The following is a 24,159-nucleotide window of genomic DNA, read 5'->3' on the forward strand; positions in this document are numbered from 1 at the left end:
CTACGATAGGTTCCCATGTCTTAAGAGACTTATGTTGCTGGAGGAGGGTTTGGGAATAAACCAGGTATCTCACAGAAAGTTAGTATTTATTTATGTAGTCACAGCTATCAATGCTGAATCTCTGAACACTGCCTGAGCCAAAAAGAGGACCATGGGGGGGGGGGGGGGGTCAGCCTCTAGGGAGGCCTAAATCCCCAAACGCGTCTCACAATGCCACATCAGTAAGCAAACTGCCCAGCACTGGTCAGCTACTCAGACCATAGACACTGTTCCAGGCTGCAGGTACTGAGACGTGGGCAGGGTGCTAGTTCTTTTTAACACTAAGCCTTAGAGGATTTTTGATAAAAAATGAAAATGAAGTGTTTTGAAAGAAAGAAAATATACAAAAATGATGACTACCTCTAGATAATTTTTATCTTAAAATTAAAACATTCAAGATGTACAACTATTTGGTGGGGGGCGGGGGTACCTTGGTCATTTTAAAAAGTGATAACCACAGGGGCCATGTGGAAAAGCATTAGTTCTGCCTTATAACTGTTTCCACTCCCATACTTCTCTCATCTATGACCCCTTCTTAAATGGCTGAACTTGGGGATTTTGCCCCCAAATTGAAAATGTCAGGTGGAGGAGACCGACCAGGGCCTGAAAGCGCAGAGCTGGAGGCCCGAAAACATGAGCCAACGGCGGCCTCCACTTCCTGGAGTGCCAGGCCCTCGGGGTACCCGCAGAGCAGGGCACCATGGAGCCTTGAGGGTTGAGTCCTTTCTTCCTTGTCATCCAAGATTTTTTACCAGATTTTTTTAACTTTGCTCCTGAAACCCTTAATGGTGCATATTTTGTACCACTGGCCAAAAGTATCTGGCCACTTTCTCCCAGTTTCATAGTTCAGTTATTATCTATCTAGAAGTCAGATCAAAGTGAGCTTTATATGAATGTCCTACGTTTGAAATTCAGCCAGTGGTGCCACTCTGTTCGAATCTTCGTGACAGAGGACACAGCAGTCACATTAGACACTCTGCCCCACTCCCAAACCCCCAGCTCGATGCCCCTGCAGACAAGGACGGGGCTGACGAGGAGAGTGCCCAAATCTGCTGCCAAGGAAGAAACACCTACTTGGAAACCGTCTTCAAGATCTTGGCCAAGAAAACAGAACTCGGAGCCCGACAGGTAAGTCACAGGGCACCGTGGCTCTTCCAGCTCACGGCTGTCGGCAGCCACCAGAGGCAGCAAATCCGAGCTCCCTGCACAGGCAGGGAGATGTCCTGCAAGTGCCTGTGGGTCCAGGCACTCTGGGCCTTCCATCTGCTGTGCATTGCAGAAGGCACCAGAAATGGCCGTCATCTTTAGGGAGAAGCCGCACTCTGCACAAAAGTGGTAAATCCAGGATGAATCTGGCCCCCGTGGAGGCCTCGCAGGCTGAGGAAACAGGAGGAGGAGGAAAATTCAAATAACCACTCTTCCCAATCAACACTGAGCATCGAGCCCGTTTCGTCTGAAGGATCCTTTGGCTGTCTGGCTCTGAGAGGGTTTCCACTCTGCAATTCCTCCTCTCTGTAGGAAGTTTGCCACCAAACGTCAGGAGCTAGAGATGCCAAGTGCTGCATGACTCACATGTCTCATTCGCCCGCTGAATACTCAGCGTGCAAGCTACTCACACCCAGGGGCAGGCCTTGGCCTTAAAAATAACGTTATTCAAACTGAGGTGGGTTTAAGGTGTAAGCGGGTATTATTTTTCTTTTTAACCATAGAAAGGGGAAAATGACCTCCGGGGAAAAGTGTAAAAGGAAAAACAGAGTAGAAAACAGCACACCAGCACCGACAGTGACCCAGACCGTGCAGGTGTCAGCACTGGCGCTGTGACGCAGGACATCACCTGGTCACGGGGGTAATGCTGTTACTAGAAGGCGGTCTCGCCGGTGAGCTGCCAACACCACACCTTTTCCTTGACTCTGTCATTCTGAGGCTAAAAGACATTCAGGGCTAGTGTATCAGGCACTGTCCCCCATACAGTAAGGAGCTTTATCATCACCGCTGTGCACAGGAGGCAGGTCAAGGGCTCAGGGTCACACAGCCACTAAGTGGAGATCCCAAGTCAGATGGGCCGGCAGGTCTGGGCCACCCAGAGGCGCACCACCTAGGAACCCCATGTTCCCACGCTGAAAGCTGCTCCCCCGCCAGGGGATGGGAAGCCGTGGCCCCCAGCACAAGGAGCAGAGGAGACGCTCCCCAAAGTGCATCTTTCAAACAAGTGTTTGCCTCTGGACTTAGTGACAATACTGCCCTCCCCACACCAGGGCTGTGGCAGGCATATTCATCAGGACGTCGGCTGTTCCTTTCCCAGGGCCTCAGATGGACCACAGTGAAGGTCAAGGCCGGAACCTGCAGTATCCCCATGCTCAACAACCTCCACATTGGGGTGGGGGGGCTGTCTCTCCAGCAAACAGCGCCCCCTGACTGAAGACTTGTCTTCTGGCCTCCAGCTCCCAAGCAGACCGCTAGTCCTGCCACTAGGATCTGCCTTGCCTTCTTCCGATTTGTCATTTTAATATGTTACAGGACTGAAAAGCAGAGTCGATACTATGAGAACTGTGCGTCAAAAAAGAGCTAGGTTTAAAACAGGTCCGGGAGAGGGCCTGAGGGCCTCCCTTGCACAACCTCACTGAGGGTGTGAATCTTTTCTAGCTCCTCAGAGCACTGGCTGCTACCTCTGTCCTGGAAAAGCTCAACTGGGGTGATAAGGGAGGAGGAGTCACTCTATTAAAATAGGAATTAAAAAAGCCAATCATCCCTTTTAAAAAGATCTGGACTTAGTGTTTCTCAAACTTTAAATGTGCATATGAATAACCTGGGGAATCTCACAAAACTGTGGATTCTTACTCAGTCGGTCTGCAGTGGGGACTAAGGTTCTGCATTTCTAGCAAGTTCCTAATTGCTGCTGCTGGTTCACGAACCACTGGAGTACCAGGGTCTAGATTAGAATGGCGCTTTCCAAGAGAAATAGAATACAGACCACAAAACCCAAGTTCAATGTTCTGGCAGCCCCAGGTCTATCTAGCAAGCCTTCTCTGTTCCTGATATGGGAAACAGCCTCTGTACATTGGTGCTGAATTGAATCTCAGAGACAGAGTTGTGGGTGAAGTAACAGCTCCACGGTGGCTCAGTGGTAAAGAACCTGCCTGCCAGTGCAAGAGGCACAGTTCAGTCTTGGGAAGATGCCCTGGAGAAGGAAACGGCAACCCACTCCAGTATTCTTGCCTGGGGCATCCCATGGACAGAGGAGTCTGACAGTCCAAGGGGTCGCAAAAGAATCGGACACGATTTGGCAACTAAACAACCACAAAAAGAAAAGTTTTATTGCTTTGCCAGGCAAAGGGGGACACAGTGGGCTCATGCCCCCGAAAACTGTATGTCCCCAACCCGGGAGGGCTTGGGGAGGAGTTTTATAGCATGGTTCAGGGCGGGGTAGCTAATAAAGATTAGGTTGTGTGCAGGGCCTACACTCCTTTAATCTGGCCTCAGGTGATCTCCTCCTAATGAGCTTCTCAAAATTATTAAACTGTGGTCTTCTCTGGAATGAAGGGTGCTAACATCTTCTATGTGTTGGGGTTCTAGTTCTGTAAAGAGCTCAGAGATATTGTTATGTGTATCCCCTAAGGTGGAACCAGGCCCCACGGCTGCACTACTGTTTCTCAGCTGCTCCTCCTCTGTCTCTGCATCCCCTCCCTTCCCTGCTTTGAAAGGCTTTCATGCCCAGGAGCCCCATAGGGTCTTGCTAGGTTTCATTCCCTACCCACCTCTACCTAAGATGGTACCATGTTAATGCCAGTGGGTCTCAGCCAGGATGTACTCAGACTTGCAGGTATACACAGACAATACCTCAAATGTAAACAAAGACTATCATGTACCCCTAAGCCCCCATCTCCCAGCTTTGACATTTCTCAGCTTATGGCCAGTCTATGCCACACCCCACTCCTGTTGTGAGAAGCTCTGAAAAAACACCAGTGCCCACCCCAGACTAGCAGGATCAAAATCTCTGCAGGTAACTCCTCCCCCAGAGGATGCTGCAATGAGTCTGGCAGTAAGAGAGAGGGCAGCAGTCCCAGGAGAACAGGCGTGGCTGGAGTAAGGCACCAAGAGGTCGCCCCAGGGGCCTGACTGCACCCCTACCTAAGCCCTCAACCCCCGCGGACACACCTCTCTCCACCAAACTCCTCCCCCCAGGGGCGAGGGATCAGCTGACACCCTGGGGTATCAGTATGTATAGTCGAATCACTTTGTTGCACCTGACACTAATGCAACCTTGTAAATCAACTATACTCCAGTATATATCCATATATTTTAAAAGGTACTCGCCTCAAAGAGTATGGTAAAATGGAGAACATAAAATTGCATTTGTCCTAATATAATCACAATTATCATAAATGTATACCAGTTAATTTCACCAATCAGACAGACTTTCAACCAGGGTTTAAAAAACAAGATCCTGCATCATGTATCTATAATAGACACCGAGTAAAAGGACATGGAAAGAGTGGCAATAATGAAAGAGAAGAGGCTTTACCAGGCAAATAGAAACTAAAAAATGAAGGGAAGAGCAAAAAGAAGAAGAATTTGAATATCAAAACAAACAGAATTTTTAAAAAACAATGGAAACACTACAAATAATCACACAAGAATAAAATTTAAAGCCTAGATGAAATGAACACATATCTAGAAAATTATAAAATGCCAAAATAAGTCTACTGACAGAAATCTCAGATAGAATAACCAAGAAAATGAAATGATAAATTCCTCAGAGCCCACTCTTAGGCTCAGGCCCCACGGTCACAGGTGAGCCCTATCCAATTTCAGATACAGATAATCTTCATCTTATACAAATGGTTCCAAAGCTATTTTAACCCATTTTATGAGACTATAAAATTAAGTATAACCTTAATTCCAACTGGATAAAAACAAGAAAACTGTAGGCCATTTTACTTAATAACACAGATGTGGCAACTACACATCTAATCCAACAATATTTTAAAATATAAGACAGGGAAGAGCTGATTGAGGAACACAATGGACACTTCAACATGGGCGTGTTGATCACTGTAATTTACCACATTCACAGGCTGAGGGATTAAAATCACCCAGACGTGAACAGATTTAAAGGAAAAGGTCCACACCAACTCATGATGAAAGCTCTCAGAAAAGTGGAAACAATGGAGTCATGTAGTTCTCAATCTGATTAAAGCTGCTACCAAAAATCTCCATCAGGTACGTTCCCTCTAAGACCTGGAAAGAAGACACAGAGCCCCATCACCAGTCTGCGGCAGAGTCCTTGGCCTTCCGGCTGACAACACAAGCCTCTGGCGTATGAGGAGTGGAAGAAAAGGGACAAACAAAAGTGTCACATTTTTTGCATATGATACCCTCCCCAGAGATGCAACAGGTTCAAGTGAACTAGTAAAGCCAATGAGAGACTCAGCAACCTGGCCAGTTTCAAAATCAGTAAACAAAAACCAGTTTTTTCCTCCACACCAGAATAATCAATCAAGAAGGGAAAAAAAAAAAACCCACAAAGTCATTGCTCACACTACTACAGAAACTGTACAGAACTAGGATTTAACCTAGTGACAAAGGTACCAAACCTTTCTGAAGAAAGAGTTAAGAAAATGGAGAAACAGTCTCAGTCACAGACAGAAAAACTTGAAATTTCTTAATTTTCTCCCAGATTAATCTGTATATTTATTCCAAATCCAATAAAGAAAATCCACTGGAACTTAAGGAGAGCTTGATGGAAATCAGCATAAAAGAATAATGGACGGTGAGGAGTTGAGATATTTTGAAAGAGAAAGGCAAAGTGCAAATTCACCCAATCTGAAAGTAAAACATGTATAAAGCCACAGTAATTAAACAGTGAGGGACTCATGCAAGAAGAAACACATGGGATAGTGGAACAAAAGAATGTCCTGGAAACATACCCATATGTACACAGGGCCTTGGCATACAACGGAGGCACCTTCCTAAATCTCTGAGTAGGAGACTGGACTGCTCAGCAGGCAGTGCTGGGGAAAAACTGACTACCTCACGGTCTGCACGGAAACCATCTCTAACCTAAAAATCTAAACAAGGCAGACAAATCTCCATGGCTGTCAGAGTATGAGTATCTTTGTGATCTTGAGTGGGGAAAAGATTTTCTCAAACAAGACTGAAATGAAAAACGGACAGATCTGACTTCATCAAAGTTAGGTTTTTCTGTTTATTGAAGGACACTACAGACAAATCAACAAACACAGGAAAGATTGGGAGAAGCGACTTAGGAAAGTGAAAACCAACCAAGGGTTACCATGTTAACGTACAAGGAGCTCTTGCACATCAACAGGGGCGACATACAGGACCAGACGATTTATGGAAAAGTCAATCTGAAAATCTAAACGGGTACAGAACGAGGTTGGTAACAAGTAGAAAACGTACCGGTGATCAGAGAAAAATCACAACCCTCAAGTGCCACTCTAAAACCATCAGGATGGCGAAAGGTTTCCGGGAAGCTCTGATGAGACAGGCAGAGAGCAAAGTGGTGTAGCCGCGCGGGGGAGCAGCCCTGCGGCACTCAGTGAGATGAGGAACACTCTTCACCCCGCGACTCAGCAATCCTCCTCCTGGCCAACAGTCAGGAGACGCGCGTCAGGATGCCCGAGGCCGCCCAGCAGGGTCATCCTGGGGGAGACGGACATGTGAGCTAGGGTGCTGCCAGGGACTGAACAGTGTTGCACACGCCCCTGCCAAATTCATATGGTGAAGCCCCAGTCCTGAAGTGATGGTGTTTGGAGGTGTGACTCTTGGGAGGTCTAGATAAGGTCACGAGGGTGGGGGTCCCCATGACAGCATTAGTGTCATTATGAAAAGACAGCTCCCTCACGCTCTCTCTCAAAGACCCTCCATCGTGTTGAGGACACAGCAAGAGGAGGGCTGTCTGCAAGTTAGGGAAAGGGCTTTCCCCAGGTACCCTCTTGATCTTGGACTGCAGGCACCTTGATCTTGGTCTGCCCAGCCTTCAGAATTGTAAGCAATAAATGTGGCTTAAAGCCCCTGTGTGTATGGTATACAGCAGTCTGAGCTAAGACAAGTGGATTCTTCAGTTGGAATCCGATGCAGCTCTCATGAATGATGAAACTTGCAAGGGGTAACATGGACAGATCTCAGAAACAGGAGTAAAAGGGAAGGGAAGATTTACAGCACGATGCCACAATTATGAATTAGAGCTACTTACACATACAAAACAAGCCACATGTTTTACAATACACCCATACAGAGGTATACCAAACACATTAGAATGAGAAGAGGAGGGGACTAGACACGGGGATGGGGCAGAAAGGAGAAAAAAATAAGATACATCATGATGTCCTGTGAAATGAGAAGTGATGAATGCAACTCAGGGGCAGGGAGAAACGCACATGTGTGCACACATGCACACACATAAGACACACACACACGCCCTGAAGGCAGGCAGAAAACGGATTTAGTTTTTCCTGCCCATAGCATAGAAATGAGAGCATTAAAGCTCTGACCTAAAGATTTCAATTTTTAATATAAAACAATTGGCAAGACATTCCTAAACTTTGAGAATTATAGTGAATTGGGTGGACAGGAGGCCCTCATTTCGATTCCAAGGAGGTAAGATGATACACCTGTCTGAACTGACAGACCCACAGAGATACATACACACAACTGAAGATTTGGTATTTTGCTGTAACTTGTGGAACCTGTCAATTTCATTCACAATTTACACCAGCTTCTAATTATACTTAACTGAATATTAACCATTCTAATTGCTCGATGCTTTATCGGCGGCATCTGAAGTATTGCGGGACATCTGGCTTGGCAAATGGGATGCTGCCTGCTCTCGGAAGAGAGAGCTTCAGCGCTCACTTTCATCTCACACCCTCAGCTCAGCTCTGCCTTCAGCCGGGACCAGCGCATCTCAGAAACGTGACTTCTCATCCACACCCAGCCAGAGCAGTTGGGGGACGTGGGTTGTAATGCTGGATTCGCCATCACAGAGGGCTGGAGGAGGGCGGCAGGCAGGACAGAGGCCCAGGTTCCTGCCACCTTCTGTCGGCAGGCCTGGATGGCCTCTTCTCCCACGGGTGTGTTCACAGGCAGAAAATGGCACTTCATCCTGGCTCATCGCCTTTTATCTGAGAAGCAGCACCATGAGCAAATCTGCCTGACAGTCCCTATCTCCCCAGCCAGGACAAAGTGAAATGACCATCACACTTGGCCAGGGGAGAGGCCCCTTTGCTGGTGAGCAAGGAGGGAAGGTGGGGAAGGGCAGAGACCCTGGGTGGGCTGCCAACAGTGTGTGCTCTCATTCAGACTGCTCCTAGCCTCTCCACCGTCCGTCTGCACGTGACTGTGGTCCCAAAGGGTAACCCCCCAGAGAGGTGCCCGAGGAGGAGGAGTCAAGGGGAAGACCAGAGCAGAACAGAAGGAGATGGAACCACAGTCTGGGCCTTAAAATGAAAACAGGAGTTACACAGAAGAGGCCACAAAGTAGAAGACTCAAAAAGTTAGACGCAGAGTTACCTAGGACTCAGCAATCCCACTCCTAAGCATCGATGAGAAAACTGAAAACCTAGTCACACAAATACTTACACACAGGTGTCTGCAGCACCTTCTCCACACTAGCCCCAAAGTGGAAACAATCCAACGCCCATCAGTTCATGAAAGAATAAACAAGACGTTGTATATATCCACACACGGGATGCTATTACTCAGCCAAAAAGAGGAATGAAGTGCTGATACGTACCCTCAACATGGATGAACCAGCAAAACTTACAGCGAGAGAAAAGGGGCCAGACGTGAAAGTCCACACACACATTGTACGATTCCGTTTACACGTGAAGAATAGGCAAACCCAGAGGCACAGGACATAGACCAAAGGTTACATACAGAGCTTAGGGGGAGTCAGGAAGAAGGAGGGTGACTGCTGACGGGTATGGGGGTCTTGCTGGGGCGATGGAAATACTCTAGAATTAGATCGTGGTGATGGTTACACAACAGTGCGAACGTATCACAGAATAACCTATGGCACACTTTCAAAAGGCTAAAATGGCGACTTTTGTGTGCATATTACTTAAAAAATAAAAAGTGACAGAGTAAATGTATCAGGCATTGTGTCGAGGTAGCCCCCTCTGCTTCAGGACCAACAGGGAAGGGCTCCAAGCCCCCTGGGGCACCACTGCACCCCCCTCCCCAAGGGTGAAACAAGCTCTCCCTTAAACAGCAGATACCCAGAAGACTCTAGGGTGCCCTCAAGGCCGAACCCAAACCTCCACCTCAGCTTGAGCTTCTGAGACCAGCTTCCTTGGCCAGCAGCGGTCCACTCTGCACACCCCGTGGGAAACGACGGAAAACTCACAGGTGAGCATCAGGAAAACCTCCCTAGTCTCAGATGTCAAGAATGGGCTCTTGAAAAGATGCCCTGAGTCTCTCAAATAAATAACAGGCATCTTGAAGAAATGCGGCACTGGCCACTGAATGCCTCCTGCGGGCACCGCTGTTCAAAGCTGTCCCAGAAGCTTCCCTGGAGGGAGGGAGGTCAGGGGCCTGAGGCTGTGTGGGGACCAGGCGAAGTGGGGGCCACCCTCCTATAAACACGCATTCCCCCAACACTCAGCTCAGGGAAGAGCTGCCGGCCCCAGAGGGAGACGGGAGGGCCTCGCTTCAGACGCGACGGCACTCGGGGTAAAGATTTCTCAGTCAGACCCCCTCCTCCTGACACAAAATACAACCACCGTCACGTGCAAAGAGGAAGTTCACGAACATGACGCTCCATCTTGGGGTCTGAGGCGCAGTTTGCTGCTCCGGGAACCCTGAGCCCTGGCTGCTGGGAATAATTCCCAGAGTGACATTTCTAAACCTGGCTCCAGCTCTCGCCCTCCTCTTTCACCCCTCGGGGGATCACGGAACCTTTTCCTTTCTCCCTAGGCCGTCTTACCCGTTCTTGAGGCCGTGTTCAACAGTGATTTCAGTGGAGCCTCCCTCCCATATCCTGGAGTGAACAGAGGAATCCCACGGCAGGGCCCCCGTTCCCCGACTGTGTCCCCCCAGACTAACTTTCCCAGTGTGAGCCCTGCTCTTCTACCTGCAAACAAGTTCAAACCTTTGTGCCCTACGACAGGCCTCTGTGCCCACCACCACCACCACGCCCCCACCCCCTGCACACCCCCCTTCCCCATCACACACCTCACAGGTCCCAGAGCTGCTCCTGGGGGCGGGGAGGGGGGCAGAGGCGCCGAGCAGCCCCCAAGGCAGCCACACCCACTGGTGACAGAGAGTGGCCATCCTAATAGCTGGCAGGCACGAACCCACCACCAGGACATACCTGACTTGCCACCAGGTATCACACTGTAATTAGTCATTGTAATTGAAGCCGAACATAATTAATTACATAATTTTGAAGTGTTCAAGTTTAATTCCATTAAAATTACATCATGAAACTGGGGAATTACAAAGGATTACCGACAAAAAGCAAATAGGGATGAATAAAGAAACTCCGGGCTGACTCCATGCCTGTCTGAGTCACACCCAACGCTCAAGTACAGCGCCTGGCACCCCACCTGCTTTTAATAAACCTCTGGGGCCCAGCTCGGTGGCTGTGCACACAGGCCGCCTCTGGGAGGGGGACCAGCGCCGGGCCCCAGCTGACACTAAGGACCTCTCCTCCCTCCAGGCACTTCTCCCCGCCTCGCCCTGGCCTCAGTCCCCTCTGCTGAGGCCTCCCCCGCCTCTGAATGCCACTAGCTCAGACCATCTCTGCCATGGCCACCACAACCCCAGTGGCCTCCCAGGTCACGCCAGGGCCCCGCGCCTGCCAGCACTCAGACTGGCACCTTCTCTCCCCACCCAGTACCTCCCCATCTGGAACAGGACTCCCCACCCTCCCGGCTCCATCCTTCACCATCCCTTCCCCTCACACTCTGGATCCTCCTGAACACAAGTCTGAGTTCTGAATGGTCCCTCTTGCATTTAAGAAGCAACATCTCTTAGGGGACCCTGGGAACGCAGAAGTGACTCAGCAGGACTCTGCACTGAGGTGTCTGGGCCCAGGCCCCGGGCACTCCCACGCTGTAATGCACTTATTCCTCCTGTGTTTACCTTCTGTCTCCCCTGCTAGATCGTAAGTCCCTTGAGGGCAGGGCCACCCTGCTGCTCTGGACACTGCTACCACAGCGCCTGGCCGCCAGGGGAGGAGGTGGGTCAGTGGAACACCACATCCCATCTTTCCAGACTGCTGTCCTGCCCTCCGCACACATCAGACACCCCCAGCCCCTATAAGCTGACACCTGCAGGGGCCCAGGGTGTCCTGCGGTTTGGACCAGCAGGCCAAGGGGCTCGTTCCTCTTGGTACCCCAGGGGCTTGACCAGGATCCAGGGCCAACATCAGGCACCAGGGAGACCCGCTCGATAAATGAATGAATGAAGGGCCCCAACACTCTATGAAGAAAAATGACTCGTCCCCAAAAACAAACAAGACTGCAAACCACCTCATTCAAACCTGCTGTGTTATTTCTAAGACCAGCGCACCCTTGTGCATGTTTTCTTACTAAACGTACAACTTCATTATAAAACGAGCCGTATCAGTCCAAACAAGCAGGTGTGCAAAAAAAAAAAAAAAAAAAATCATCTGAGTCCAGAGGAACCTAAACACTCAGCTGTTCCATGATGACTCCTCGAGGAAAATAAGAAGCATCATCTGGTGAGGCTTCTTCTCGAGGGAGGGAGGTCCTCCCGAGGACCCTTACAGAGCTGCCCTCTTAGTGAACACGGCCCAGCACCACACCTTCATGTGCAACTGGGAACAAATCCCTGTGTCCTGGGAGACTTTTGGTGATAGAAGGGGATTTGAGTCCACTGTTACAATAGGGGCTAAGTCAACTAGGCTCCCAGGGGCTGAGAGAGTAGGGAGTTTCGACCTGGCCATCATGAGGTTAAACGCAAATATTAGCATCTAACAGCAAATGGCTCCCCTGTACCAGTATCAAGCCAGGGATGTCAGAGAACAGTCCTGGTCAGAGATGCTTCCTCAGCCCAGCGCTCACGGCTGAACTGCCCACTGGACAGGGCACGGCCTTGCCTGCGCCAGGTCCCTCCCACACCCCCCACCCCAGGCCGCACCATCGGGTGTCTCTCTTGCCTTCCAAGTCCGCCCAGCCCTTCCCACAAATCTGCTTTATGCACCCATGGGACGTGGAGGGTAGCTGGTGACACAGGGAGGGTTATGTTCAGCCCGATGCTGTAACTGCACCCCAACCATCAGATACGGTTTGCTAACCTGAGTGCTCCCCTCGTGGGAAGGATTGTCTGTCAGACAGTCCTCTCTGGAGCTCCACTGCTGGGTGCTGACTCTGAACTCTCACGGCAGGGGAGGCTCGAGAGAGTGTCTCAGATCGAGCGAGGCCTCGGCTGGAAAGGTACTGATCCAACCAGGCACCCAGGTGGCTTCCACGTCCACCACACAGGCTCTCTGTTCAGTCCCCAGCTGTTCATGTGAAAGGACTCACCCACCGCCAAGCTCACCCTGGGTGCCCTGTGGACGGGGAGCCCCTTCTGATCCCCTGGCAGCCTCATCATGATGACCCTCCTTCAGGGGAAAGCCATTCTTGGGGACGGCCGGGGTGACAGCGAGAGGGAAGACAGGCGGCAGGCAGCCCCAGGCAGCCCCCTTCTCTAGGCTTGCCTGGGAAATCCCACGGACAGAGGGGGCCTGGTGGGCTACGGTCCAAGGGGTCGCAAAGAGTAGGACACGACTGAGTGACTAAGTACACACTGTGGGTGTGCATTTATCTATATACACAAATGTTTCTAAAGCATCTGCCTTGTCACCAGCGGACATAAAATCAGCTGCAACATGGAGTCCAGCACTCCCAGCAAGGCTTTCCTTCTCCTCTCTGCCTTTTCCTGAAGCCCCGAGGCAGTCCCAGCTCCAGACCTGAGGGAGTTACAACACAAGGTGGGAGGGGGAATCCCCAGGCTCAGATGCACTCTTCAGCCCTCCCTGCCACAAAAGATCGCAAAACCAAAATGCAGACAAATTCTCCGTGGGCTTCAAACGCCGGATTTCAACCAATCTTCTAGGCTTCTATGCCAAAACCTCTCCACTGCACATCACCCCTCCTTCTGCCAGGGGTTCAGCCCCTGAATTCCCCACGCCCCCTACCCTCGCTATTCCGCCCCGTGCCCGTAGCCCAGCAAAGGAGCACTTCCACTTCGTCCTGTCTTCGTGGATGCCAGGCCCTGCCCCCCGCCCAATCAGCCACCCAGGCTGGACCCCAGGGACGGTGGCTCCTTTCGCACCCCCGCTAAGCGAAGGCCTGGCAGCCCTCACTTCCCCAAATTCATGCAAATGTTCATGCAGCCAGACGGTGACGTCACCCCTACAGAAATACCCTAGGTACTTTCTTTGTAAATGAAGAAGCAGAGAAAGCACGCAGGCTGTGAAGGCCACTGCTCCGAAAGGGGGCTACTCGGTCAAGCTGCGCCCAGACACAGGGCCAGCTCCGGGGGTGCCGAGCACTCCCAAGACGTTTCTCCAGCGCCGACCCCCAGGCCTTCGTGCTGCTTGCCCCTTGCCTTCTCTTGCGTTGGTGGGGTTCTGATCCTTACAATACCGACTTTCCCCCGGTTCATGTGGGGAAGTTTCCTCCCATTCAGGCTGTGGGCAGAGTTGGAGAATAATTCTCTGTCAAAGAATTGTTCTGCCCAATTCTATTTTTAAAAACGTGAACTTTTTGCATTATGTGCCACAAATACGATTATGTGTATTTTAACCAATGTATATGTCACTTGGCAAAGGAGGACTTTAATATATGGGAATAAAATAAATGAAAAGAAATACATGCGCTAGCCCTGTGTACCTATCAGTAGCTTTCAAAACACAGCCATTTAAACATACCCTACCTACCTTTCACAATCAGAAGATGACTTCCATTTGCAGTTCTGAAATTAACTAGCTGAGTGAGCCTCAAATCAGGAATACACAGGACTGCCCGCTAACAGAAGCCCAAAGTTCTCCTGCAACAGGACTCACTGGGAGCCCCAAATTGGGGCATGTGTGCGCCAGAGCACAGGGTACTCAGTGGGTGCACAGCGACGCAAGGCAGGCGCCCGGGAAGGGCGGTTAGACGCTGAGAGGGTACACGTGGGGTCCATCAGAGACAAGCGAAGGAGGGCACTCAGAGACCACCGGCCACCCCCTCTCCCGTGCTTCCCCAGCTGCACAGAACTCAGCTCAAGTTTAGCCTCTCCCGCTCCGGACGCTTTCCCTGCCCACCCCACTGCAGTCGGGACGCCTGTCCTCTGCCACCCTCCACCATCCCACGGGTACACGCCATCACAGCCGCGTCCCAGCCACCTGGCCCCTCTCTGCACATCTGGGCTGCTGCTCTCCCGCCCTGCATCACGGTGCCTAGTGCATGAGGGGGCTCCCTCTGTGGCATTGGCTAAAATGAAGAAGGGGTGCATAAACCAGGCTGGGCACCCCGATGTCTCAGGCAGTTCTGAGACAAGTAAAGGCTAATACTCCCAGCTCTTGTGTGTTAGGAAGATTTGGCTCTCACACACAAAAGCAACCCCCCCAAAACTAACTTCATACACATACACACACACACACACACACACACACACACACACACACAAGATGTATTAAAGTATCAGTGTGTATTAAAATGACAGCATAATTACATACCAACACAGAGCAATGTAAAACAATCGCAAACCATTCCTTACTCCTCCTGATAATGACATTCAACCATAACCAGCAATATCCTGCCTCTTCCAATTCTACGTCAATGCTGACAAATTAGGGTGCTGGGGCTGAGGAGCTGTAGGGGTGGGGGGAAGCCCGTGTGCCCCACCCACCCATCCCCAGGGTTAGCAGGCTCTGGGGGACAACTTCCTGACTACACATCACACTGCTCTTCGAGGGAAGGGCTCGGCAGGCCATGGCCATCTCACTGATCCTCTGTGCTTGCTCGCGACCGTGAGGTGCCTGGTGGACCAGGGCACCTGGACAGGGCATCTTGGCAGCAACCTGGGCTTCCTGTCTGGCTCCTGGGTCCCACACATGCCTAGGGAGCAGAAGCACGACGCTGAACCTGACCTTGTCTCCTACTTGGCTGCGTGGTGTGACAGCACACACTGTTATGTAACGACGCGCTGAGGCACAAGTGAAGTGAAGCAATTCCAGTAAATTAAGGTTTCTCCACTGGTTTACATGACTGCTCCTGTTCTCGAGCTTTCTGTTTCAAAAGGGTACAGCTTACAACACCTCTGCCATGTGAACGGGAAAGGAAGATGGAATTTTATTTGCAGGTCTACGTACAATTGTAGTTGTAATTTCTGCATGTTGGTGACCCAAAATCTTTCCCCCTTTGAAAGGTCTGTATTCCATGGGCAGCTGCTATCTACACGCCTGGCGAGGGCACAGCAGAACAATGTGAAACAGAAATAATTCACTGTACACAGAGCTGCATGGGTTCAAGTTCTAGGTCAACCATAGTGGGGAAAAACAGAAAATAAAGGACATGCTTCACCATTATCTGCCGCACCTTTCAGAATGAAGCAAAAATGATGATAGGAGCAACAGAATGTTCTTATTTTCAGGGCGAGGGGGAAAAAAAATGTCTTTTCCAAACCTAATCAAAAAATTAAATGTACAATTCCCTCCAGCAAGAATTTTATTTTTAATTTTCATTTACATAGTATCTTTCTTCCAAGAATCTCAAAATAATGGAGTTCCACAAATACTTTAAACCAAAAAAAAAAGAAAAGTTGTCACAACGAAGGAGGGAACAGGCTTGGCGGGGCAGGAGCTCGGAGGAGGGACAAGAAGTGGCAGGCAGGGTGACAGGAGGCACTTGGGACTGGCAGCGCCCAGGCTGAGGGCGGCTCCGAATCAGCCCTTCCTCTGCCAACAGCCCACAGGCCTTGCTTCTGTTTGCATCTTCAAGACAAGGATTTACCTTTGGTATCACTTACTGGCTTTACGTCAAACTATTTTGATATAAGCAGAGACTGCTCTCCTCTAAAAACCCAAGGGGCGATGGCAACCAACCAAAGACCCTTTCAGGTCCAAAATAACAACTGAAACAAGATGCTTAAAATATAAAACTATGCTAGAAAACAAAATACTAACAATTCATTAGGGGGGAAGACCCGATGTTAAAGACAGACTACCTTGCTTTTAGGGGGAAATTGGAAAAGCAGCTTTTGAACTGGTTGGGTTGTTTTTTGGGTATTTTCCTTTTTTGTTTTACAGCTGGGTGGACAGGATCTGAACATCTTACATTTAGCAAAAAGCTGTCAACACCCAAATAAAATTTTAATGACAGTAAGAATGGCATTCTATTTCTCACAATTTCGCAACGTTCACTTAAGAAAGAGCTAATTTGTCAATTTGTTTTTCCCTTAACCAAACTCAAGACACCTCACAACTATGCATAACTTAAAAAAAGTTAACTGCTTTAACTTATTAGATAAACACAGTCAAAGAGAATGATGTCTTTAAGAAAACAGGTCCTGTGCCGGTATACTCGGGTCAATGCTAAGAAAGAACAAGCTTCTGAGCAAGCTCTGGTAATTTCTTCCAACGTGAACTTCATAAATCACAGTCAGAAGCGTCCAGGATTTCAATTGTCAGCTGACTGAGTCGGCCACAAGGAAGACCCGGTAGCCCTGACCGTGGCCTCTCGTGTTTTATAAAAAGGTGGGATCACTCACCTTTCCCAACTTCACAAGTGCCTCAGAGGAGGAAGTGGAATCTAGTCACTGTCATGTCAGTCTCCTACCTGGCTATTCTTCCAGCCGCTCTGAAGTGCTGGGTAAATTCTTGGGAGGATTGAATACTTCCACCCCCAGTCCTTTCCAGTCACCTGTCCCCTGGTGGTGTTCCTAAGAACTGAGTGGGGGGAAGACGTCTTGCTCAGGGATCCTACCAATCACATCTGAAGAAGTTCCCCTGCACTGCCACAGGTCCAAGGCGCTAATAAACACAAAATCTTTGCCTCTTGCCTGCCTGCCCCGGGGCCTCCTGCAGTAAGGAAAAGTCTGCAGACTCAAATGAGGAAAACTGACAACATTTATTTTGCGCATTAACATCACCCCATCAGAATTTAATTATAGCAAGAATTAGAATTATTTCTATTAGAGAGTTGTTTACTTTTCAAAGGAAAGGTTCTTGATGGGTTCTGTAACAAATTAGACGTCTTTCAGGAGGAGCTGTTTGCCCTCATTATGTTTAACTGTGTCGCATTAAATGAACAGGGTGGCATACACAGTTCTTAAGTCACAGCCCAGGTGCATTAGCCCAGGTGTCTTAAAGCCATGGCTTCAAGCAATGGTACAAATGAGGGCAATGCCACAAGTCCCCCCTCAATCCCAGGTAGCCCCCTGCCGGAACACCTTCAGCCCAGCCTGAGACCCTTCTCCTCCACCAACTTTCCCAGAACACAGCTGAAAAGAACTGACTACACCTCAGGAAATCCAAGACGTTGATGGAACCAACAGGTCAATACAAATCAACACCTAAACACCAACTGAAACCTGGCTCTTAAACATACAATGAAACCAAGGCTATCAGCCGGTTTGGAAAAGAGAGGAAAAATGACTGGGATAATCTAGAGGGCTCCACCAAGAACATTTTATTGACATATCCCCTTAACCTGGCTTTCTGTTTGGTTTGGTTGCTATTTAAGGTTACATCTCTAGAAGGGCTTAGGGAAAGTTAATTTATTCTAAATTTTTATCAGGGTATAATAAAATGCATCCAAATGCTCATGTCAACAAATGTTTATTAAATCAGAAATCACAAATGGATTCACAATTTCTTTGCCATTATTAGTTGTATAACACAGATATCAAATCGCTTGTCTAATTATGCCATTAAAGTTCCCCTTTCACTCCATGATCAACCCTCACAGAGTTTTCTCAGTGTCAAGCACACACGGGCGTCCGGTCCCTAAAGTGCCCAGAACGACTGAACATCCAGGTATAAACTGCAGTGGAGCGCAGGGGCACAGAGCCCCTCTTCAGAAGGCTTGGACAAGATGAACGGCCATACGTAAGAAGTGTCTCTGTGCTTTGCTATAATAAGATTCAAACACGGGATTCCAAGAATTCCACCTGTTTTCAATTAGATACCAGAATTGCTTGAGTGTTTAAACTACATTCACTTGCTACTTATACAAAACAATTCTTCCGGGTTTTTTGAACATTTTAAGTATGTTAAAATAAGATTAAGGGTCTGGTTTAAACAATCAGAGGCAGGGGAATTTCAGCTGAAACCAAAACTATCTCTCTGCAGCCATAACGCAAAGGCTTCAGACAAAACAATAGGATGAAATACACGAATTTCGGTCTTTGACAATTACTTGTAAAAATCAGACCTGTCATAGGGAAAGCTACTTTATATATATATACATACACACACACATATATGAATGTTTATTTTATATAATGTATATAATACATTAAAATGGGTTTTAAAGTAATTTTTAAAAATACAAGATCCTATATATTTAGTGTTTACAGTAACTTTTTGTTATCACTGTGTTACAGTCCATCAGATACAACTGTCTTTTATTTTATTTTATTTTTTTTTTACAACTGTCTTTTAAATTGGTGAAACTGACATGAGGCCAATCATGTGAACTGAAAAAATATGGAAGTACAGGTAGGAATCCAGCCTAGCCCTTGCAGGATTTTTCACACGATGGATTTCTCTTTTTAAAAGGGATTTTTCACATGATGGATTTCTTTTTTAAAAATGTACAACTTTTCCTTCAACAATTTTGTCCTCCCTTCATTTCACTTTGGATGTTCCTTGTGCTTTTACAGATGAGTTGAAAACATACATGGGTTTTTCTACTGGGAGCCTTGTTTTTTCTCTCAGGATGTGAGCACAGCATCAGGAGGAGTTTAGACTACTGACTGCTCCAGGCAGACGCAAAGTTGGGGGGTCCCAAGGTACAGCCTGGTGCTTCTGAACAGGGACCCCTTATGCCCCCACCCAGCTTACCTTCCCCCGATCCCGCCCCAAGCAAACCCTGGTGGGTTTGTTTGAATTGCATACAACAGGGCAGAGGACTTTGCAACAGTCACTAAAGGTCTTGGGCTCAACTGACTCACCAGACAGCATTTTTAAGGTCAGCTCAGTGGATTAGGAGAGTTATTCCTGAGGAGAGGCAATCTGTCCCTTCCCCACTTTCTCATGTCGCTAACTACAGGCAGATGGGTGAAACTGGGGGAAAAGGGAGAAGGGGGCCTCTACGGACCCACCACTGCAAGAGGTGCTGCATAACTTAACCTCTTCCCTGGCTTGCACTTTTCTAAAAAAGCAAGCAAACATACAACTCCCCCCATCCCCCCCCCCCAGAAAAAACCTACGCATAGTTTCATGGGGGGAAAAAAACTTTAATCAACTGATAATGACCCCTTCCCACACACAATCTCTAAGACACTGATATTAAGAGAACCAAAAAAACAAAGGCAGCAGCTGTGGAGAACCCTGTCCCCTATTTGTTTACTCTTTATTTTAAACGGTCCTAGATGAGATACAAACTGTAATCAAAATAATATACTTCGTTTGGGGAAGCGTCCTGGATGGCTGGTAACGTACACACTTCCTTAACAGGAGAAAACAAAATAAAAGCACCCAGAAAATGGACTTGCAGCAAAAATGAAATTGCTTTCTTATTTTGAAAAAAAAAAAGAGGAAAACGTTTAAAGGTTACTTCTGTAGAGGTTCCTTAAAGGGAAAGACTAGTCACCATGTAGGAATAATGCTGCGAAGGGAAGCCAGGCACTGGCAAAAAGCTACCCTAACATACAGAGTTACATGAGCTTGTTTTAGAAAGTGTCCTCTTTCCAAACGTGTATTTAAAAGGCAAATTTATACAATGGTGTTTTTCTTACTTTAAAAAAAAAAAAGCCTGGTTTTTACAAGTCTGGGATAGGATAAAAAACTTGTCCAACTAGTCTTAGCAAGGCCAGAGCCCTGAAACTCCCATACCACAAGACTTTGGGACTAAAAAGGAAACAAAATAGAGCTCAGTCTGCAGAAACTCTTCCTGGGCACTCACTCCACGTCCCAAAGCAGCTTCAAGGCAGACTGAGCTGAGGGCCCAGGGCTCAGCCTCAGGTCCCTGTGTCAAGCGAGGGGCTCCCAATTCGACCCTGGGGGACCCAGTCTCTTTAACCTCAGGTAGCAATAGCACCACCCTCACTTCGCTCCGCAGGCAACCCGAGCTCGGAATAAGGGTTTCTGGAAAGATGAGAGGAGTCTGAAACTAATGAATTCTCTCTTCTCAAACTGCAATTGCCCTGGCTCACTTACTGTCTGTGGGAACAGAGATGACGCTAAACCAGATATCAACTCAAAAGGCCTCTCCAGGGCCCGGAGAAAGAACCACTTTCACCTTCTAGAACCTGGGCATCCCATAGGCAACTGAAGGTTTCAAACAGGTGATGAAGTGGTATTCGAAAACCGTCTAAGGCCAAATCTTCCATCCATCACCAAAAACCAGTAGGCTGCTCAGTAAAGAGAACGAGGCTCAAATAAAGAATTTTTTAAATTCAAGATCAACATCTGAAAGTTCCTGCTCATGAACTGACAGGGAAACTTTTCATTAAAGTTACACACCTAAATGCACCCCCCCCCACAAGTACTACATTGAAGATGTAACTAATCACCAAGGAGTGGGTGGGGGATCAAAGAAGTCATAAAATCTAATAACTCCGAGAAACTGAATCCATCTCCCAAGCAGTTTTTGCCAAGACACTTAAGAAAGAAACCACCTTGGTATTAGACTAGAATGTCACATTTAGGAAGACAAGGGGAAAAAAAAAATTAAGGTTTGTCTCCCAAAACTCCACAACGGGTTTTACAGTAAGCTCAGGAATTAAATTATGGTAAAAGGGAGCTATTTTTACTAAAACAGGGTAGACCAATTTATCAAAAATGCCATTCGGCTGTGTTCATTACACTCAGGAATCTAATTTACACAATAGACACTTTGGAGTAATCTATTTTAGTCAATAAACACTCAAACTCCTTTAAGTTTTAATCTTATCGGAAATACATATTTCACATAGTCTTCTTCCTAGTTAAGTGAGAAATTTGAAGAAATCTCATAACGGCCATGAGTCTGCTTTATCGCTCTTACTACGCAGGCAAGGGCAGAAAACAAGTATATACAATTAAAGTTGTCAGACTCCGTTTACATACGTTTTAATCCAATCCGCTGCATTTCACGCAAGTCCGCATCTGGAGTTCATTTCCTTTCCTCCTAAAAGTACTGTAGGTCACTATCACCAGTGCTCCGGGTTAGGAAAGTTCGGCCAAGTTTACCTTCAAGCACACCTTAGAGCTGAGAGCAATAGCTGTCCCACAGGGACGCTGAGGGACCCTCCCCAACCCGGAGCGCCCGGCCGCCCTGGGCCCCTGTAAGCCGCAGACACCTCTCCAACCCCCAACACCAGCGCTCGCCGAGCTTCTGGCCCACACGCCGCTCACCTTCAACTTGGCTCCGGCTACGCACAACATCCACCTGGCAGAGTCCCGGGGCTGTCCAGGAGCCGCCAGCGCGGAGCTGGCAGGTCCCAGGCGGACCCCGAGGGCACGCTGTTCCCCGGGGTGGTGGGTGGCAGGCAGGAACGCGCCCCCTGGGCACGGCTGCGGCTCGGGCGACGGATGGGGAGCCCCAGCACGATCCCCCCTCGGCGCCTGGGGTTGGGTGCGTGGACCACGGCCCGGCACACCGCTGTCTAGTGGGACACCCGGGGCTTTGCTTTCGAGAACACGATCAGGGTAGACATTTCGGAGCGGACCCGCCGCGCTCTCCATTGCCCACCCACCCCACAACCCGCCGCCGCCGCGGACCCTGCTGGGAGGGCAGGACCTCGGAGGAGAAGATCCGAGAGGAGCTGATGGGTCACTGGAGGCCGCGGGAAGCCCCGGGAGCGGGGCGAAGGCCGCCCGGATAGGCAGCGTGGAGCAAGCGCCCCGGGCCGCGACAGATCGCGCACCCGGGCGCAGAGACGGGCCTGCGCTCGGGGAAAGTTGCAGTCCGGCGCCGGCGCCCGCACCCGCGCCCCCGGGGCACCCCGACCCCCGGAGTCCGCGTGCCGGGCGCCCGCTGCCTCCCGCAAGTTTCTCCGAGCGCCCCTACCCGGGTTCCCCGCCGCGGAGAGGCCGGTCCGCGCCGCTCGTGCAGGCACACAAAAGAGCCGGGCAACTGCGGGGTCTGCGGGTGGCCACCCGGGCGCCCGCCCGGACGTAAACAAACCCCGGGGTCCACGCAGAGGGAGCCCCACTCCGGGCGCGGGAGCGGCGGCGCGGTCCCGGCCCGCTGACAGCCCGGGGTTGGGGGCGGTGGGCGGCGGCGGCCGGGGCCCCAGCCTGCCGGGGCCCGGGGAGCGCGGACGCCCGCCCGGCCACCCGCCCGCCTGGCCGGAGCCGAGCCGGGCCGCGCCGCCGCCGCCGCCGGTGGCCGCTCTGACCCTCCCCCGAGCCGGCGGCACCACAGCGCCACCAGCCCCAGCTCCGCCGCGCCGGCGGCTCCTCCTGGAGAGGCAGGCGCTTCACCCCCACAGCAACTCCCCACAAACTTTCCCCGGGAATACGGCGGGCCGGGGGGCGCGGGGCGCGCGACCGGGCGCTGCCGCCGCCGCCGGGCCGCAGCCCCCTCCTGGCGCAGCGGCCGCCGCCGCCGCCCGCCCGCCAGCCAGCCGCCCGCTCCCCCGGCTCGCGCGCGCGCCCCGCGGGCCGCCGGGGCCGCCCCCTCCCCGGGTCCCGCGGCGGCGGCGGCGCAGGGCCGGGTTGGGGGGGGGCGCCCCGGGGTGGGGGCCGACACCGGGGGCAGCGGTGGCGGCGGCGGCGGCTCCCGGCGCCATCTTGGGCTGATCGATGAATTGAACAAAGAGGATCAATTTCTGATCAAGCGAGTTATCAATGGGGGCCGGGGAGCGAGAGGGACTTGTCCCCGACTCGGCCCCGCGTTCCCCCGGCACCCCCCTCCTCCCCGCCGCCGCGGCCCCCCGGCGGCCGGGCGGCCCGGGGTCCCAGGGGGAGGCCGCGACCGCCCGCAGCCCCCACCCCCGGGCGAGAGGCCGAGCGAGGAGAAGCCTGACCTGCAGCTGCTGTAAATCAAAGCGCTTCCAATATTGAAACATCGATCCCACATTGGCCGCCATCTTGAGACATATTGAGACGGAGTGAGAGGCTGATAGAGAGGGGGCTGGAGTTCAGGAGCCGCCAGGAGGCAGCAAGCGGGCGGCGCCAAAACCCGGCCTGGAGCCGGCCGCCGCCGCCGCCACGGAGCACGCGGACTCCTCCTCACGGCGCCGCTGCAGCCATGGCGAGCCCGAGCCGGAGCCGGAGCCGGAGCCCGAGGGCGCGGCGGGCCGCAGCCGCCGGGCCCCTCGCGCGCGCGCGCGCGCGGCCCCTGCCCGCTCCCCCGCGGCGCCCGCCGCCAGGCCCGCGGCCCCCGCCCCTCCGGAGACCCCGGCCCTGGCGGGGCGGCGGCGGCTGCCGCCGGCCCGGCCCCGAGGGGGCGCTGGAGGGCGACGAGAGGGGGGCGCCCCTGGGCCCCCCGCGGGAGGGCCCCGAGCCCGGCTCACCTGGGGCGGTTTTCGGGCGCGCCTGGGGCGGGGGGTGGCCGTTGCCGACACCGCGCAGCCCCTCCTGGACCCTGGGCAGGGAGCCGGCGTCCGTTTGGTCGGGCGAACGCCGGCCCCGCGCCGCTTTGCGCTCGCCCTCCTGCGGGGCGCCGAGCGCGCGGAGCCGCCGCGACCACCTGCCCGAGCCCCGACCCCGCGCGAACCGGGCCCACGGCCGCGGGGCGGATACAAGGCGTGCCGGAGGTCGGCGGCCGCACACCTCTTCGCTGCGCCCCAGCCGGATTCACAGACCGAGTCAGCCGGGAACAGCGTTTCACGTTGGGGGGCACCGGGCCGGGAGAAGGCAGCACTGACCCCCCGTGTCGCTGCACCAGTCAGCGTCCCGCACAGTGGCCGCGCGGTACTGCGCCGCACCGCACCCCGGTGGCGAGGGGCTCCAGTGGCCCCCACCTGCCCGAGCTCTGCCAGCTTGGGCCACGACAGGAAAAGTCTTGG

At 51.4% G+C, this 24,159-nt stretch overlaps 1 protein-coding gene across 7 annotated transcripts in view; it reads right to left on the minus strand.

Annotated features, from left to right (window-relative positions):
* The window catches only part of CUX1 (cut like homeobox 1), a 347,907-nt gene extending 324,441 nt beyond the window's left edge, over nt 1–23,466 (minus strand). For 2 of the 7 annotated variants that reach the window (XM_065924892.1, XM_065924888.1), the window contains exon 1: nt 23,176–23,466. In XM_065924892.1, coding sequence (XP_065780964.1) covers nt 23,176–23,238 — 63 coding nt within the window. In that variant the 5' untranslated portion in view covers nt 23,239–23,466. Of the gene's footprint in view, nt 1–21,559; nt 22,381–23,175 lie in introns of those variants that run through there. The other 5 variants (XM_065924887.1, XM_065924885.1, XM_065924891.1 and 2 more) reach the window with 4 other exon arrangements.
* Between the last annotated feature and the right edge of the window lie 693 nt (nt 23,467–24,159).

Source organism: Muntiacus reevesi, chromosome 2, assembly GCF_963930625.1.
Source record: "Muntiacus reevesi chromosome 2, mMunRee1.1, whole genome shotgun sequence".
NCBI classification, from domain to species: domain Eukaryota; kingdom Metazoa; phylum Chordata; class Mammalia; order Artiodactyla; family Cervidae; genus Muntiacus; species Muntiacus reevesi.